At 42.6% G+C, this 16,416-nt stretch overlaps 1 protein-coding gene across 3 annotated transcripts in view; it reads right to left on the reverse strand.

The window, feature by feature from the left end:
* Window positions 1-16,416, reverse strand: part of LOC126298832 (myrosinase 1-like) — a 208,904-nt gene that overhangs the window by 135,655 nt on the left and 56,833 nt on the right. For all 3 annotated transcript variants that reach the window (XM_049990310.1, XM_049990308.1, XM_049990309.1), the window contains exon 4: window positions 8,878-9,000. In XM_049990310.1, coding sequence (XP_049846267.1) covers window positions 8,878-9,000 — 123 coding nt within the window. The remainder of the gene's footprint in view (window positions 1-8,877; window positions 9,001-16,416) is intronic.

A 16,416-nucleotide genomic window follows, 5' to 3' on the forward strand; every position in this document is an offset into this window, starting at 1 on the left:
TTCAGACAGAAGTCTTCTGAAGTCAGGGAACTTCAAAAGTGAAAAGAGTGCAGAAACTAATGAACAGTCAGTTAATAATTTTTCTGTGTTGCATAGGATAATGGGTGGTTTTCTCAACACCTCATGTAAGGAGTTAGACAGTATTCCTTCAGCCAAATGTTATGGGGGAGGGCAAAGAGCTGTGGCAATTCTGCAACTTGAAAGAATGTAGTAGGAGAGAAACAGAAAACACTGGGAAAAAAGGCAGACTATTAAGTCGCTACTTTCAGGTTCACAATAAGTTCTGCCTTCTACTTCCGGGACTGTTCGGTCGAGGCAGACTGCACAAAGTCCAGTCGCGTTGGCCGATATTTCGTGACCGAGTGACATTCTCCGCACCGGCCTCACTCGTCGTGTGTGACAAGGAGAGGTGGTATACTGCTGCAGACAAAGTACCTGCTGGTGGAAGCACCGTCAGGTGCAGTGGGACAGCAGCACGTAATGAAAATAATAAGAATGCTGTTGTTGTGAGAGTGGGTGATATTAACAAAATTTAAAAAATTATGAAACACCTTCGGAAAGTCTAGTGCCACTTGGTGAAACTTGTCCTGGCATACAAATGTGTCAAGTACAACTAGGTAATACATCACAATGCTGCAGTCTTCGTTAAAGTCCATAGACGAGAATGGATTGGCTTGTCGTGATAAGCTCAAGCAACAGCCATTCGCTTTGTCAGCACTGTTCGGAGTAATGTTTACGTAATTAAAGTCTGTCGTACATGACTGTCGAGTGCGATTATGGGATTATTTATTCTGTGTCTGTTGTAACTGACGGCCGAGAGGGAAGACCGTCGTCTTTGGTGTATGGCTATGGCGCATCGTACTGCACCTGCAGCAGCTATTTCAGCAGCAGTTGTCACCACAGTAACACAACTAACTGTTAAAAATCGGTTACTTCAAGGACAGTTTCGAGCCAGGCGTCCTGTAGTGTACATTCCACTGGTCCCAAAAGACCACCATTTGCAACTTCAGTGGTGTCAAGTGAGAGCTAATTGGAAAGGTGGGTGGAGGTCTATTGTCCTTTCTTATGAAATCTTGTTCTGCTTCAGTGCCAGTGATGGCCGTGTGTTGGTTAGGAGGATGCCAGTTGAGTGCCTGCAACAAATCTGTCTGCATACTAGACGCATTGGACCTACACCTGGTGTTACGGTCTGGGGTTGTACGATTTCGTATGACAGCAGGAACCCTCTCGTGGTTATGACACGCACCCTGACTGCAAATTTATACGTAAAACAAGTGATTCGACATGTTGTGCTGCCACTCATGAACAGCATTCGAGGGGGCGTTTTCCAACAGGATAATACTCGACCACATACCGCTATTGTAATCCAGCATGCTCGTCTGCAGTGTATCGACATGTTACCTTAGTCTGCTCGATCATTATGTCTGTCTCCAATTAAGCGCATATGGGATACCTTCGGAGGGCAACTGCAGCATGATTCGTGAGCAACATTAACCGTCCCTGTATTGGCTGACGAAGTGCAACAGGCATAGAACCCCATCCCATAAACTGACATCCGACACCTGTACAACACATTGCACGCATGTCTGCATGCTTGCATCCAACACTCTGGCGGTTACGCCGCTTATTAATGAACCAGCATTTCACATTTGCAATGGCTTATCTCGCGCTTACATTAACCTGTGAGCTTGCAATTTTAATCACTTAAATATGTTACCAAGACAAATGTATTCCCGAAATTATATTTATCAATACAACACCCACCTCTCGTCAGACAGTTAGTACTACAAACCACGGTACAGTCAACAACTGTGAAAGTAAAATGTATGTCACTAATGGAACTCATTTTCACTAGTTTCGTTATCTTTCTAATATCGGCAGCAAACTTTACTATTATACGGCGGTAACTGAATCTCATATAGGTGTCTCACTGGCACTTTAAGCCAAAGGTACACATTTCGGTGCTTCTAGCCGATTCATGTGGCTACAGCGCACCACACCAAAGACAAAGTGACGTGACGCTGAACGTAATTGTGGATGCAGTCGATGTTACCAAACACCTGTAGTAGAGTAAAATGAAATAATATGACTTGAAATAATGGATATACATATTATGTGATCAGCTCTCATGCGCCTCAGTCTGATCTGCGGGGGTTGGACAAAAATAAAGAAACACTGCGAGAAATGCGCCAGGGACCATAAATGTAGAATATTCATCTTTTGGATCTCCAGCTCTTGTCCTTTCTTTCTGCGTTTGCAGCTAAATTATAGGTTATGGATTCCACCTGTTTTGCAAAGATACTGTTTTTTTCTTTTTGACGAAACATGTTTCAGCACCTCTGTGTCATCATGGGTGGGTTTCTGTTTATTGAAAACTGTAGAAAGTGAACATATTTTAAGTTGTAACTGATCTAACAAAGTGAGCTCTACAGAAAGCTTTCGTTCGTTTTGTTTCTTACCGTGATTTTAAATTATATAGGTTTGCAGGCGCAACTGCAAGGTGTCCTGCTCTAATAGCTTGTGACCTGCAAACCAAATGATATAAATGTGAGTTTCATCGGCGAGTTATCAAAACTCTTGATTTTTAAAAAGTGTGATTTTGAAGAGTCAAAACATTTTCCATATATATTTGGTACTACTCATGGTTTTTTTGTGACAGATCCTTCTTATTTTGCATTCCGAGGACACTGCAGACTCATATTAATGTACTTTGTGTAATGTCTTTCTTTATAAACGCCTGTTTAGTTCGCAAATTGTGGTGAGCACTATATTGCTCTGTTTTCTAACCCCGTGGCTTTCATTTGTTTCCGAGAGTGTTTGTCGCTTTGAATTTTATTTACTTTTCTCTCTTACTCTCTGTGTGTAAGCTCTTTTAGTTGTTTGTGTTGCCTTTGCTGTAAAGTTCCTTTAATGTGTTAAATAACCTGCCTTTACACAGTGTACTGTTTTTATTTGAAACTTGTTTGCTTTCTGCTGTTGCCTTCTGTATGTGGAAGCTCTCTTCTATTGTCAGTTTTTGGTACAGACTGTGGCTGGAGTTCAGTACTTTTAAATCTGTTGCTATTATAGTTGGGTTTTGGTTATGGGCTATTAGGTGGTCAGCAAATACGTGGGTGCTGTTACTTTTTAGGGCTCTGAGGTGTTCTGAGTATCTTGTTTTAAAGATACAGCGTGTTTGTCCTATGTATACAGATTTACAAATGGTGCACGTGAGTTCATATATTCCTGATCTGCTGAATTTATCTGTGGGTTTCTCCTGTTTTCTGAGTTTTTTCCGTGTTGGGTTGTCTGTCCAGTATCCTATTTGAAGTTCCTGGCTCTTCAATATGTTGCTTATTCTGTCGACAATTTTGTTATTGTAGATGGGAATGTGCCATTTTGTTTTGTATGTGTGTTTTGTTGTCGATGGCTCTGAGCGCTATGGGACTTAACTTCTGAGCTCATCAGTCCCCTAGAACTTAGAACAACTTAAACCTAACTAACCTAAGGACGTCACACAGATCCATGCCCGAGGTAGGATTCGAACCTGCGACCGTAGCGGACACGCGGTTCCAGACTGTAGCGCTTAGATCCGCTCGACCACTCCGGCCGGCTGTTTTGTTGTTGTACTATTGTGTATTGTATGTGGTCATTGCTTGTAAGTTGTGTTGATCGGTGTTATGTAAGGTTCTGTGTGTGTGCTGTTCTTTCATTCCTTTTCTGTTTACAAATTTGTTTGTTTAATTTCTCTATCATGTGGGGCTTGTAACCATTTTCCTCTACTATCTGTTTTATTGTGTTGAGCTCCTGTGTGTAATTCTGTTTGCATACGGATGCTCTGTTCAAACTGTGGAGCATGAATCTGAAGCTCGGTCGCTTGTGGGCCATCGAGTGCTTCGACAGATTCTGAATGGTGATGCTCGGTTTCCTGAACAGTTTTCCTGAACATGTGAAATCATGTATGGTGTTCGTTTTTAGTATGGTGAGGTCCAGAAAATTCAGAGTGTTGTCTGTTCCTGTTTCTAATGTGAAGCGAATTTTTGGGTGTAAGTTGGTTATTTACTTGTGTAGCTGTTCTGTATGTGTGTGTGGTCCATCAATCAGGCATATTATGTCATCCACGTATCAGTACCAGTATATGACTTTGTATTTTGTTGTCTTATTTTGTGTGTGTGTAGGTCCTGTTCTCTAGGTTGTTGGCTAGGAGGTCACTTAGTGGTGGCCCCATTTCCAACTCTTCATGTTGTGAATAAAATTCTCTGGTGAACATGAAGTAATTTTGTGGTGTTGTTGTCTTGAGTATGCCTGGTATTTAATTAGTGCGTGAGACTGGTGTGTTTCCTTGTTTTAGTACTTTTTTGGTGATGATAATTGTTTCATTTATCGGAATACAAGTGTTCATTGATGTGATATCGAATGATATGAGGCTTGCTGTGTCTGGTATGTATATGTACTAGTTCCACTGAGGTTTCTAGGTTTCTGTTGTTTTCGAACGTGAATATGTTCTGTATTAATGTGTGTGTACATTGGGCTAGGTGGTATGATGGAGCATTATAAAGTCGATGACGGGCCGTAAAGGGGTATATTCTTTGTGCAACTTTGGTAGGGATTTTAGAGTGTGTGACTTTGGATTCTTTGCGTCATTCCTTTTATTGGCCTTTTGATAATGTATTTTTGATGTCTTTTAGTGTTTGCTGGATGTTTCTGTGATACCTTACTGTTGGGTCACTGGTCAGTTTGGTGATGATGTACTTCAGAAAAATTAATGTTTTATCTTTGCAGTGAACACATAGTGTGTAGTGTGGCGATCACTTTGTTGTAGAAATAATTCAAAAGCCAAGATCGCTTACGAGCGGTTCTAGGCGCTACAGTCTGGAGCCGCGCGACTGCTACGGTCGCAGGTTCGAATCCTGCTTCGGGCATGGATGTTTGTGATGTCCTTACGTTAGTTAGGTTTAAGTAGTTCTAAGATCTAGGTGACTGATGACCTCAGATGTTAAGTCCCATAGTGCTGAGAGCCATTTGAACAAAGATCGCTTAAACACTATTGTTGTCGTGATCTTCAGTCCTGAGACTTGTTTGATGCAGCTCTCGATGCTACTTTATCCTGTGCAAGCTGCTTCATCTCCCATTACGTACTGCAGCCTACATCCTGCTGAATCTGCTTAGTGTATTCATATCTTGGTCGCCCTCTACCATTTTTACCCTCCACGCTGCCCTTCAATACTAAATTGGTGATCCCTTGATGCCTCAGAACATGTCCTACTAACCGATACCTTCTTCTAGTCAAGTTGAGCCACAAACTCCTCTTCTCCTCAATTCTATTCAATACCTCCTCATTAGTTATGTGATGTACCCATCTAATCTTCAGAATTCTTCTGTAGCACCACATTCCGAAAGCTTCTATTCTCTTCTTGTCCGAACTATTTATCGTCCATGTTTCACTTCCATACATGGCTACACTCCATACAGATACTTTCAGAAATGACTTCCTGACACTTAAATCTATCCTCGATGTTAACAGATTTCTCTTCTTCAGAACCGCTTTATTTGCCATAGCCAGTCTACATTTTATATCCTCTCTACTTCGACCATCATCAGTTATTTTGCTCCCCAAATAGCAAAACTCCTTTACTACTTTAAGTGTCTCATTTCCTAATCTAATTCCCTAAGCATCACCCGAGTTAACTCCACTACATTCCAATATCCTGGTTTTGCTTTTGTTGATATTCATCTTATATCCTGCGTTCAAGATACTGTCCATTCCGTTCAACTGCTCTTCCAAGTCCTTTGCTGTCTCTGACAGAATTACAATGTCATCGGCGAACGTTAAAGTTTTTATTTCTTCTCCATGGATTTTAATTCCTACTCTGAATTTTTCTTTCGTTTCCTTAAATACTGTTTACTGGATAATCGGTTTAAACACACTAAAGGTACCATCATCGCATCTGAATGTAGCTTAACATTTCAGAACCATTTGGATATAACGATACATCAGCTGGCCTGCCTCATGTATAGTTATATCCAAATGGCTTATAAATGTTAAGCTACATTCGATCAGATGATGGCACCTTTAGTGTGTTTAAATCTGTTATCCAGTAAATAGTATTCAAGCGATCTTGGCTTTTGAATAATTTCTAATGTTTTATGTATGTATTCCTTTTCATTCATAATCACCATGATGTTTCCTTTGTCTGTCCTTGTTAGTATGTCACATCAATGTTCACTTGTATTCGTAGAGACTAGCCAAGCCTGCAGGTTGCGATTTTGTATTTGGCCACAGATGGCAACTGTACAATGTCCTCAGTACGTTGCAAGTGACAGTTGCGGTCAGGACAGTGTTCTGTGTAGTTGTGGGCACACTATGTCGTAGCTAAGTGAATTCGAATATGAGCAAATTGTTGGTGCTCATATGCTGGATGCTTCCATAGCTGAGGTAGCCAAATTGATTGGTTTTTCGAGAGGTACATGTCGCAGATCTTTCCCGCATACAGGGAAACCAGAAGAACATCATCCGCTAAGGCAAAAAGTGGACTAAATAACGTATTGAGTGATAGTGACAGATGGTCACTGAAGATGATTGTGATGGGAAATAAGAGGGCGAGCCGCGGTGGCCGTGCGGTTCTAGGCGCTTCAGTCCGGAACCGTGCGACTGCTACGGTCGCAGGTTCGAATCCTGCCTCGGGTATGGATGTGTGTGATGTGCTTACGTTGGTTAGGTTTAATTAGTTCTAAGTTCTAGGGGACTGATGACCTCAGATGTTAAGTCCCATAGTGCTCAGAGCCATTTGAACCATTTGAAATAAGATAAAAAGTCACTGCAGAACTGACTGTCGCACTCGTTAATCCTGGCAGCACCAAAACAACACGAAGAATGATCCATAAGGAGGGAACTGTAGTGCTAGCTGGAATTCCAAATCCACTTATCAGTGATGTAAATGACCGAAACAGGAATACGTGTTGCCGAACCCTTAAAACATGGACTATGGAGCAATGGAAGAAAGTCATTTTGTCGGAGGAATCGTATTTCACACTAATTCTAGCTTCTGCCTGTGTTTACGGCTCAGGAGTGAAACATACCCTCGTTCGATGACGAATTGGGCAACCAAGTCGTAGTATTCTATGGCCTCGTGGGTACGCGGTATAGTAGTTTTACTGCCAAGATTATGTGATCGTTTTGGTTGATTAGGTCCATCCCATGGTACAATGTTTGTTCCCGAATGGTGATCCAGTGTTCCAAGACAGCTCAAATCATCCCGGACTAGTTTTGTGAGCACGACGAGAAAATTGGCGCACCTCCCCTGGCCACCACAGGTCGCAGATTCTAACAATATTGAGTCTTTTTGGCCTACTTTGGAGAGAAGGGTGCGTGATGCTAACCGCCTCGCTCATCGTTACTTGAACTTGCCACTAGTTTGCTGGAATAATGATATGAAATTCGCTCGAAAACCATACAGGACCTTTATTTATCAATTGCGAGATAGCAGGAAGCTGTTTTCAATGCCAACGATTTTCCTACACCGTATTAGGCATGGTAATGTGTTGTGTTTCTTTTTCTGCCTCCTTGTAATTGTCCACGTGCTGACATGGACCCCAGAGAGTCTATACGTACATGAAATTCGTGCTTGTACCGAACGTCTTAGTCGAAAGCCTATGCTATTTCTCCGTTGATTCATTTGGATAAACGAAGTTTTATTTATGTTCTTCACTTGTGGCCTTGAATCTCTGGAATACAAGGTGATTAGTTACTTAGGGCAGCTAGTGATAGTAGCGATTTATTCTTGAGCTGATTTCGCAGTCGTTCTTATGATTAGTCGACGTTTTCAATTATGAACTAGTTTTTGTTATCTATTCTGGACGTTTGTTCACACCATGAATGTAAATAAATCCAGCAACTGTTTACCTACATTATTTTCTGATGATCCAACTGAAAGTTATTTGTAACAATTTACTATTTCACGGAAGCAAATCTTTTCATCCTATCTCATCACCATCAAATGTACCAGAACGTACCTGATATTTCAGTTACAGGAGTAACCCGTCCAAATCCAGGAACTTTCACATGTTTTGTCACATAAAATTGGTTGGCAGAATGAACGTCATTTATGTTAATTATAACACTATTACCGACAGGTGGCGTCTGGTACATTTGTTACATTCCAATTGCAGATACTGTGCTCAGTAGATTTTTTTGATTAACTTTTATCTCCAAAATTATTTAATTAAAATACGTAGATGTCAATGTTAAAATCTGTACTTATCAAAATTAAAAAAAAAAAACAGTAAAATTATCATTTTTATACGATCTAAAAAACATAGGGCGATTTATATATCGAAACCGGTTATATGAATATAAAAGAAATTTGCAATCAAGTCGGATTATGAGTAACATTATACAATCACTGATTGCTGCTATCCCATCAGACATTATGTATGTTTCTGCAAAAAATGAAAGTTATTTAGTAGCGACGTAGCGTGTGAACACAAGGATCTTATATAACCTAACACAAACCGCGAAACAGCAGTTATTTGCAACTTATTTACAACAAATGAAGGTCCTGCTTCTCAATTTATTCACCAAATTTTACAGCTCACAACTGATGTAAACGACTGAGTGGAATAACTCTTTGTGTTGATTTCATTTATAAACTTTTTTTGTGGGGTCATAGAAATAATAAAACTTGTCAAATAGTCGAAACACTTTCCTCTATGTAGATAGACGTTGCTTGTTATTTGTTAGAGAAGTTGTGTTACAGTTCAGACCTTCTTGACTTCTGCAACTATGATGAAGGTCATTTATGTAAACTTGTCAAATTTCTCGAAGCAGGTATTGAATGCGCATTTGTCGAACATTTTCGACGAGTTGAAAGTGCCGTTTTCGTATGAATATTGTCTTACCTTGTCTCCCAGGTGTGTTAAAAGTATCCTCGCATAATCCACAAAATAATCTATAATTGCAGGATTTGTCCATCCACCTATGTCTTGCAAAGGGGTCGGGAGGTCCCAGTGGTACATGGTCACCTGAAATTGAAGTTAACTCAAGTTAATATAATGGAAATCCATAGTAGGTAAGTCCTAAAAGAACTGAGCGCTGCGCGGAGCGGCCGCGTGGTTAGAGGCGTCATGTCACTGATTGTGCGGCCACTCCCGCCGTAGGTTCGAGTCCTCCCTCGGGCATGGGTGTGTGTGTTGTTATTAGCATAAGTTATTTTAAGTAGTGTGTAAGTCTAGGGACCGATGACCTCAGCAGTTTGATCCCTTAGGAATTCACACACATTTCAACATTTGAACTGAGTACCGGCAACTGACAAATGTGAGAAATGGAAACATTCAATGAAAATATTCTGTTACAGGAAATTTTAGTGAATCTGAGTTAAAACGTACTTAAAGCGTAAGAAACTGGTGCTATTAGCATGTTGAAGCATTCTTTATTTAACATAAATTATATTAATTCGTGCCATTAATTTTACTTCCGTGCAAGTTACCACGAAATATTTCGAACATTTTCAATGCCCGTAGTTGACAAACTAAGAGCAATAGGTGTGTAGCTCTGTTTTCCTGAACTAAGAGATGTAAACTGTTCAGAAGAGAGAGCAATATTCAAGAAAAGTTTGAAACATTAATAATTTTAATATCCGGATTTCGGTAGTTCTAAGACATATGTACCATTAACGTTTCAGTTAAGAATTTTTGTAGCCTGGACAATTGTGTCCCTTATTATTTAATATCTTTTAAATTATTATCAAAATAAGAGATCCTTTCATATTACGTGAATATCACGGCATCCTATCATAACTGCCATTATATCATGCGCTGTCACATCGGAGGGAGTAGTAGTAGCAGTAGTAGTAGTGGAAGAAGCTCTCAGCCTGACGTGATAACATTTAAGGTGAATCGAAGTTACAAATGAACTTCATAAGGTCGGGAAAAACGTAAAAATGTGAATTTAGTAACATTATGATGTATGAAGTGGATTTACACTTGGTGAATATCTATTATCATCGGCAACTTGTGACAGATTAAAATTTTTTGCCAGACCGGGACTCGATCCCCTATTTCCCACCTCTCATGAGCTGCCCTTAACCTCAATCTTTCTTTTTTTTACAGTGCGGCAGAACAGTTCAGTAATGAGCATCACACAAAGAAAATATCTTTTACGCAACATTTAAAGAGTTACTAGATACAGATAACTGACATCACTGAATTTAATAACAATTCCAGTAACAGTATAACATTTTTTAACCAATGTGTCAGCATACAACAGGCTCAAGACAACCTGGGGACTTCATCAAGATAGCAAATAACAAAAATTAACATAGGAACGCCTTACTGGAGAAACAAAACAAAATGCCGACCACATGCCAAAGAGAGATGAGTAGATTCACATTGATCACCAAGTCTTAGCATTTGAGAGTCGGGCATGTCTTCTCGAAAAAAATCGATAATCCTATAACATGGGTTAAGTTGCGTAAAAAACACCAAACAAGAATTCAGTTTCTCATACCCGGGAAACCCCAGCTGCGGGGAGGGTCCATGAAACTATTGCCAAAAAAAATTGGTATAATACTGACGATATGCTGAACTGCATATTAAAGAGGTATGATGAGCTTCGAGAAACGCGCAAAAAACAATGAGAGTCTTTTGATCAATTTCACAGCGTTTGTTTTCGTGAATGGGAATAAAGTTTCATCCACGAACAGAAGTGACTGCAGTACAACAGTGTGTGGAGCAGCTCGTATGAGAAAAGCAAGTACTTTCCTTATAAACAACCATATATCTTCAGTAGGTTCACACACCAGACGATGTTCATCTGTGTCAAGCATGTGATTATAAGGTCAAAGCATAGTGTCTGCCATGCTAATGGCATGCAGCCAGAGGCGCGTCATGTGTTTCTCATTGGCAATCAGATACCAGGTTTTACGAGCCGCCGCGGTGAGGAAGACATGGTGTACGAAACGCCACACCACCGGCCAAGAGATGTCAGTATCTCCACTGTGTTCCGGTTGGTAGTCGTGCGGTTCTAGGCGCTTCAGTCCGGAACCGCGTGACCGCTAATAATAATGGGGCCCGCTGAAAGTCCATTGATCAGTACCTAGGATCAGTCACCTCGTAGAAGTCGAATGATGATGTGTATAATGTCTTGGGGGAAGACGATCCGTCGCATCACTTCCGCAGAATAGCCATGGCTCACCTTATCAAACACGTGGTCGAAGTCCACCGACATTAGAAAGCTGCAGGTTGGTGCTAATGCAATAACATCGCAATAGTGACTGACCACTGTCTATATGTTACTGTCTCCGCCAAGGCACATTTGATCCACAGATATAATTCGAGGCAGGACGCGCTTGAGATGGGCTGCGAGGACCCGTGTGAAAATCTTGAAATCACAATTAAGCTTCGGCAACGGCGTGTAATTCTCAATCCCCGATATCCAGACAGCTAAGGGAAACGGCCGGTAATGCTAAACCCCTGACACTTGGACAACTAAGGAACCAGAATAATCAGTTCCTCCATAAAGGCAGGAGGGTGTGGAAGGTTAGGAGGCATAAGTTATTGGTACATAGAAATCGAACGAAGATCTATAATGTCGTGAAAGATGCGATAAAACTCCAAGGGGAAAGCGTATGGGCCTTGGGATTTGTTTATCGCTCCCTTATGGAGAGCGTCATCGATGTCATCAGCTGTAACTCCAGTGGTAAGGATCTCCACAGCAACTCTTTGAACAACACCAAGGAAAGACTGGAGGACTTCATCCATTTCTTTAGCATCCTCATACAGTTCTTTATAGAACTGTTGATGGTAGTCCACAAAGCCGCTCACAGTATCCTTCTGAGACGTCAATCGGCGGCCATATGGCATGACAAGAGAATGCGTCAATACTCTCTGACACCAGTGCCTCGCTCTGATAATGTGGTGCATTGATGGGGATTCTCCACGGATCCGATCCTGACATCTTCCATGTATCATTGCTCCCGTAAGACGGCAACCTGTAAACGAAACAGTCGTCGTCTTTACCCTCTCAGTTTGAATCAGGAGACTGGGCTTGGCCAGAGAGTTTCCGGAACAGTGTGAAATAAAATTCCAACATATTTCGATGCCAATACATCTTGTTGCTACCATATTGTATCATCGTGTGACGCAAATCAGACTCAGCACTTACGAGCCACCACCTGAGGGCTGAAGGATACATTGGAAGCCTTCTTTCACAGGTGGATCATGTCGCCTCTATTAACTCCGGATCCTGGAGATTGGCAGCATTTCAACTTCTAAGTGCTTCGACGGCGCCACAATCTTTGCCAATGGAGAGAGACAGTGCATATGTACCCGATACCGTCAGAGAAGGCCATAGGCCACAACTCAGCGTGAATTGTCGCAGCCATGAAACCATGGGGAACATAGACAAGATTAAGGCGACTTGCCGAATGGCTCGTTACGTACGTATATCCACTTCGATCACCTTGCACACATTCCTACGTGTCAACGAGATTCAAATCCTGCACCGGTAGCTGTAGTTCCTTCTGGAAAATCACGCAGCTGAAGTCTCCACCAAGAATAAAATGGTCGTAGCGGCCTGCAAACAAAGGCGCCATCTCTTCCGAGTAAAACTTCGACAGTTCCGTTGCTTTTCTGAGCCAGTGGCAGCATAAACATTGATCATCCGAACACCATGGAAGGTCTCCGCGAGACCCCTGGGCGATAGCACGTAAAACACATCTTCAACCACGATTCCTTCCCGTAGGGATATCGTCGTCCCAATACCACTGTCAGCACATGGAGTAACATAGACATCGAATCCATGAAAAGCTGGGAACTTGTCGAGGCGAACTTCTTGCAAGGGGCAATATCGATGTCCGACAACTGCAATATTTCGCGGAGCAAGTTTTTCCTGCATCCCGATAGTGTTGATATCTACTAATCCCATAACTCTGCCATAGTATAATAGTCACGTGGACGCTCATTGATACAGGAAGACTACCAGTGCCCATAAGTGACTCTCCAACAGACAGCATGACTCCATCCGAATCCCCAGTCGAATAACAGTCATGGGTTGTGGCAGCAGCAACCACAGTTACTTCAACGTACTTTGATTCATAATCAGCATCATCGGACCTAGCAGTACTGTGTGGACCCAGATCGTCCAGCTCAGCCTCTGTAGCGAACGAGGGCGACAGTGTTGCGTCGGAGGAAGAATGGCAAAGGCCTGATTGCTATCCATCTATGAGCGGCACGGCGCTAGGGGAGTGCGTTGATTACTCTGTATCTGTTGGGAGACAGGCTTCATGTTCTGCCACAGAATCCAACGGGAGCAGGTCTTACCAGAGAGGATCACTATCGTCCATAGATTGTGGTAGGTACGTGTCTGACAGAGTAAGCCGATGTTTTTTACGTCTTTTTGGTGACCGTTGTTCAAGCATATGTGGTTCAGTATCTGAAGATGCCAGAAGGTCCTGATGGTCTGGCATGAAGGCAGCAGCAGGCACTGCCATTCTGTCGATGTCCATCCCCTGCTGAAACCTCCTCACCACATGTCAACACAGGCGGAGCAGGAGAGGGCACGGGCATAGAGGATGTCCCCTCCTCATCTCTCAGCTGTACAGTCGTAGTCAGCAAAGGTTCAGTAGTGGCAGCGGCGCAGGCAGTTGACTGGGCTCATTCTGGAGAATCTCGACATACGTCAGCTGAAGTGTCGTCGGCGTATTTCAAACCACTGAAACCATTGTACCCCCAAGTGGCAATTGCATTCTCTGTCGAATCCACTCCGAGCGAACATGTCCTTCTAGGCCACAGCGAGAGCACGTCTTCGGCTGGCCATCATAGATCATAAAGGTGCGGCATCCGCCAATATATGAAATAGTACAGAATGTGTTTGGTCAATACGGACCTGCCACACTCCTTTGATACATGGATGTGAGATAAAAGTTCGTCCACTTCTCGGCCATGTGGCTTGTCACTTTCCCGTACGGATGGAGCGCCAGAATCACTATCTTAGAAGCTACTTTAAATGGGAGTTCAAAAACACGTATCGTCAGCAGGCCAAGCCCTGAGTGGTCTACAGACACGTCACCAATATTTCCATATGAATCACGGAACTTGATACAGCTCCTAGTGTTATTTTGAATCCTGTCATTCGCTGCGTCGTTTATTAACTTCACATACACCACTGTGCTCGCTATGGAACGATGTATGCAAACATGATCGTTATAGTCAATCTTAACATCATCTCTGAGAAATTTTTCGATTATACGTGCTTTCGCCGGCCGGTGTGGCCGTGCGTTTTTAGGCGCTTCAGTGTGGAACCGCGTGACCGCTACGATCGCAAGTTCGAATCCTGCCTCGGGCATGGATGTGTGTGATGTCCTTAGGCTAGTTAGATTTAAGTAGTTTTATGTTCTAGGGGACTGTTGACCACAGATGTTAAGTCCCATAGTGCTCAGAGCCATTTGAACCAACACGTGGTTTCAGACGTGCGTATTCACTTGAAAAACTGATTTTCAGTATCGATTTACGAGAAGAGTAGGTCATTCATCTTCAAAAGGAAATGTAGCGCACGAAGATGGCTGAAGCACACAAAAACCCCGAACGCCAACTCTGATATAAGGCTGTAAACTAGACGCCCATGCCGCCACCCTACCAAAGGCAGACTGTGATTACTTCGACTATTCCAGTGCTGGTTCGACTATTCCAGTGCTGGTTCAAACCTTGATATGAAACGCTGTCAATATCGAGATGCTTGTACCTTCGTGAAGCTCAGCAAGGAAGACAAATGTAATTCTGTATTATCATGATAACCCCGCCAGATGTGATTATATCATTAATGGCAACAGAATCTATGTTGAAGCGGTAACTGCATTTATTACAATGAACGGTCCTTCAGTTATTCATCCTTGGAATCAATATAGACACCCTGTTTCTAACATTAATGACAACTTGCAGATATTACATATCACTAACAAAGGCAAGAAAATGAACCTCTTAGAGGAACGACAAATATATATTCACACACCCAGTCCACATCAACACATTCTAAATGAGCAGCTGGAACTAACAACTAAACAATTTCACAGAAGGCAGACACAAACTGGACCCCTAGGAGTCACAACTCAGCACAAAAAGAACCACCTATTTAAGATATCGGTATAAAACTGCATAAATACAGGGCGGAGAAAAAATTGTGTCACGAAATTTTAACCCTGGATAGCTGATGCCAATAGGAACCAAAATTACTAATGTTGTGTAGGTCGACAACGCACAATTTTTAAACCACGGAAACTTGGCGCCATGTGCTACGATTGGCCTCGGGATTGCCCTGTTGCCGGATGCTCTGCAAAGCGCATTACCGCGAGTGCTTTGCCTGCCGGAGATCGCGATGTATCCAAGGCGGCCCGCAATCAATGTGGTAAAGCGCCAGCCTTCCACCCTGGGGGCCTGTTAGGTTTAAGTGGTTCTAAGTTCTAGGGGACTGATGCTCAGAGCCATTTGAACCCTTTTTTGAAACGTGAGGGAAGACACAAATCGTCAGTGTGCCGGTCGACCACGTCTGACTACCACAACGGAGGATCGCTGTGTTGTGCACCAAGTACGTCTTAACTCGTTCACCTCTGTACCTGCCATCCAAGAACAACTAATGGACTCTCTCTAGCATTCTGCGTTATCTCACACTATTGGCAGGAGACTAGCAGCGACTGGACTAGGGATTACCGTATCATGCATAGGCTGCCGTTAACATAATAACACAAACGGCTGTTTTGGGGGTAGTGCTGTGATGGGGAAGTTTGGAATACTGATGAATGGCGTCGCATTATGTCAGCAAAGAATGGCATTTCTGCACCACGCCGAATGACGTTGTCGTTGAGTTTGACGGCGACCTGGGGAGGGGTCTCATTCTTTGGAGAAGTGTAGCGGCTTTACTGCTGGCGTCATGGTGTGGGAAGCCATCTAGTATGACTTGATGCCATGGCTGGTAGTGATTGAGGGAACTTGTAACACCGAAAATGCAGCACCTACTACCGATATATAACTTTTTCTGAATTGTATATAAATATTTGTAATTTAAATGCTTTCTTTTAATAAGTAACGACATTGCTTCACTGTTTGTGTAAATTTAGGCAGAAGTCTGTTGACGTTTCATTGTATTTATCTGTGAGTTACTGTGAAACTTATTAGCAAAGCCAAAGGAATTGTTCTTTGCATCGACTAGTAACGATAATAGCAGTGCTTGTTCGTTGTAAAATCTTTGGGTAGGTAGTTGCTGCGCGGAGCGCGCGGAGAGAGAGAGAGAGAGAGAGAGAGAGAGAGAGAGAGAGACGGGTTACAGCACTTGTAGTGTGCGGAAGTGTGGTGTTAACGCTCTCGCAGTGGAGAGTACCAATTTCGGCGGTAACATGTAGACGCGCCGGCCAGATGTCTAATAGCAGGAGTACGGACAGTGGACGGCCG

Source organism: Schistocerca gregaria, chromosome X, assembly GCF_023897955.1.
Source record: "Schistocerca gregaria isolate iqSchGreg1 chromosome X, iqSchGreg1.2, whole genome shotgun sequence".
Taxonomy (NCBI): Eukaryota; Metazoa; Arthropoda; class Insecta; order Orthoptera; family Acrididae; genus Schistocerca; species Schistocerca gregaria.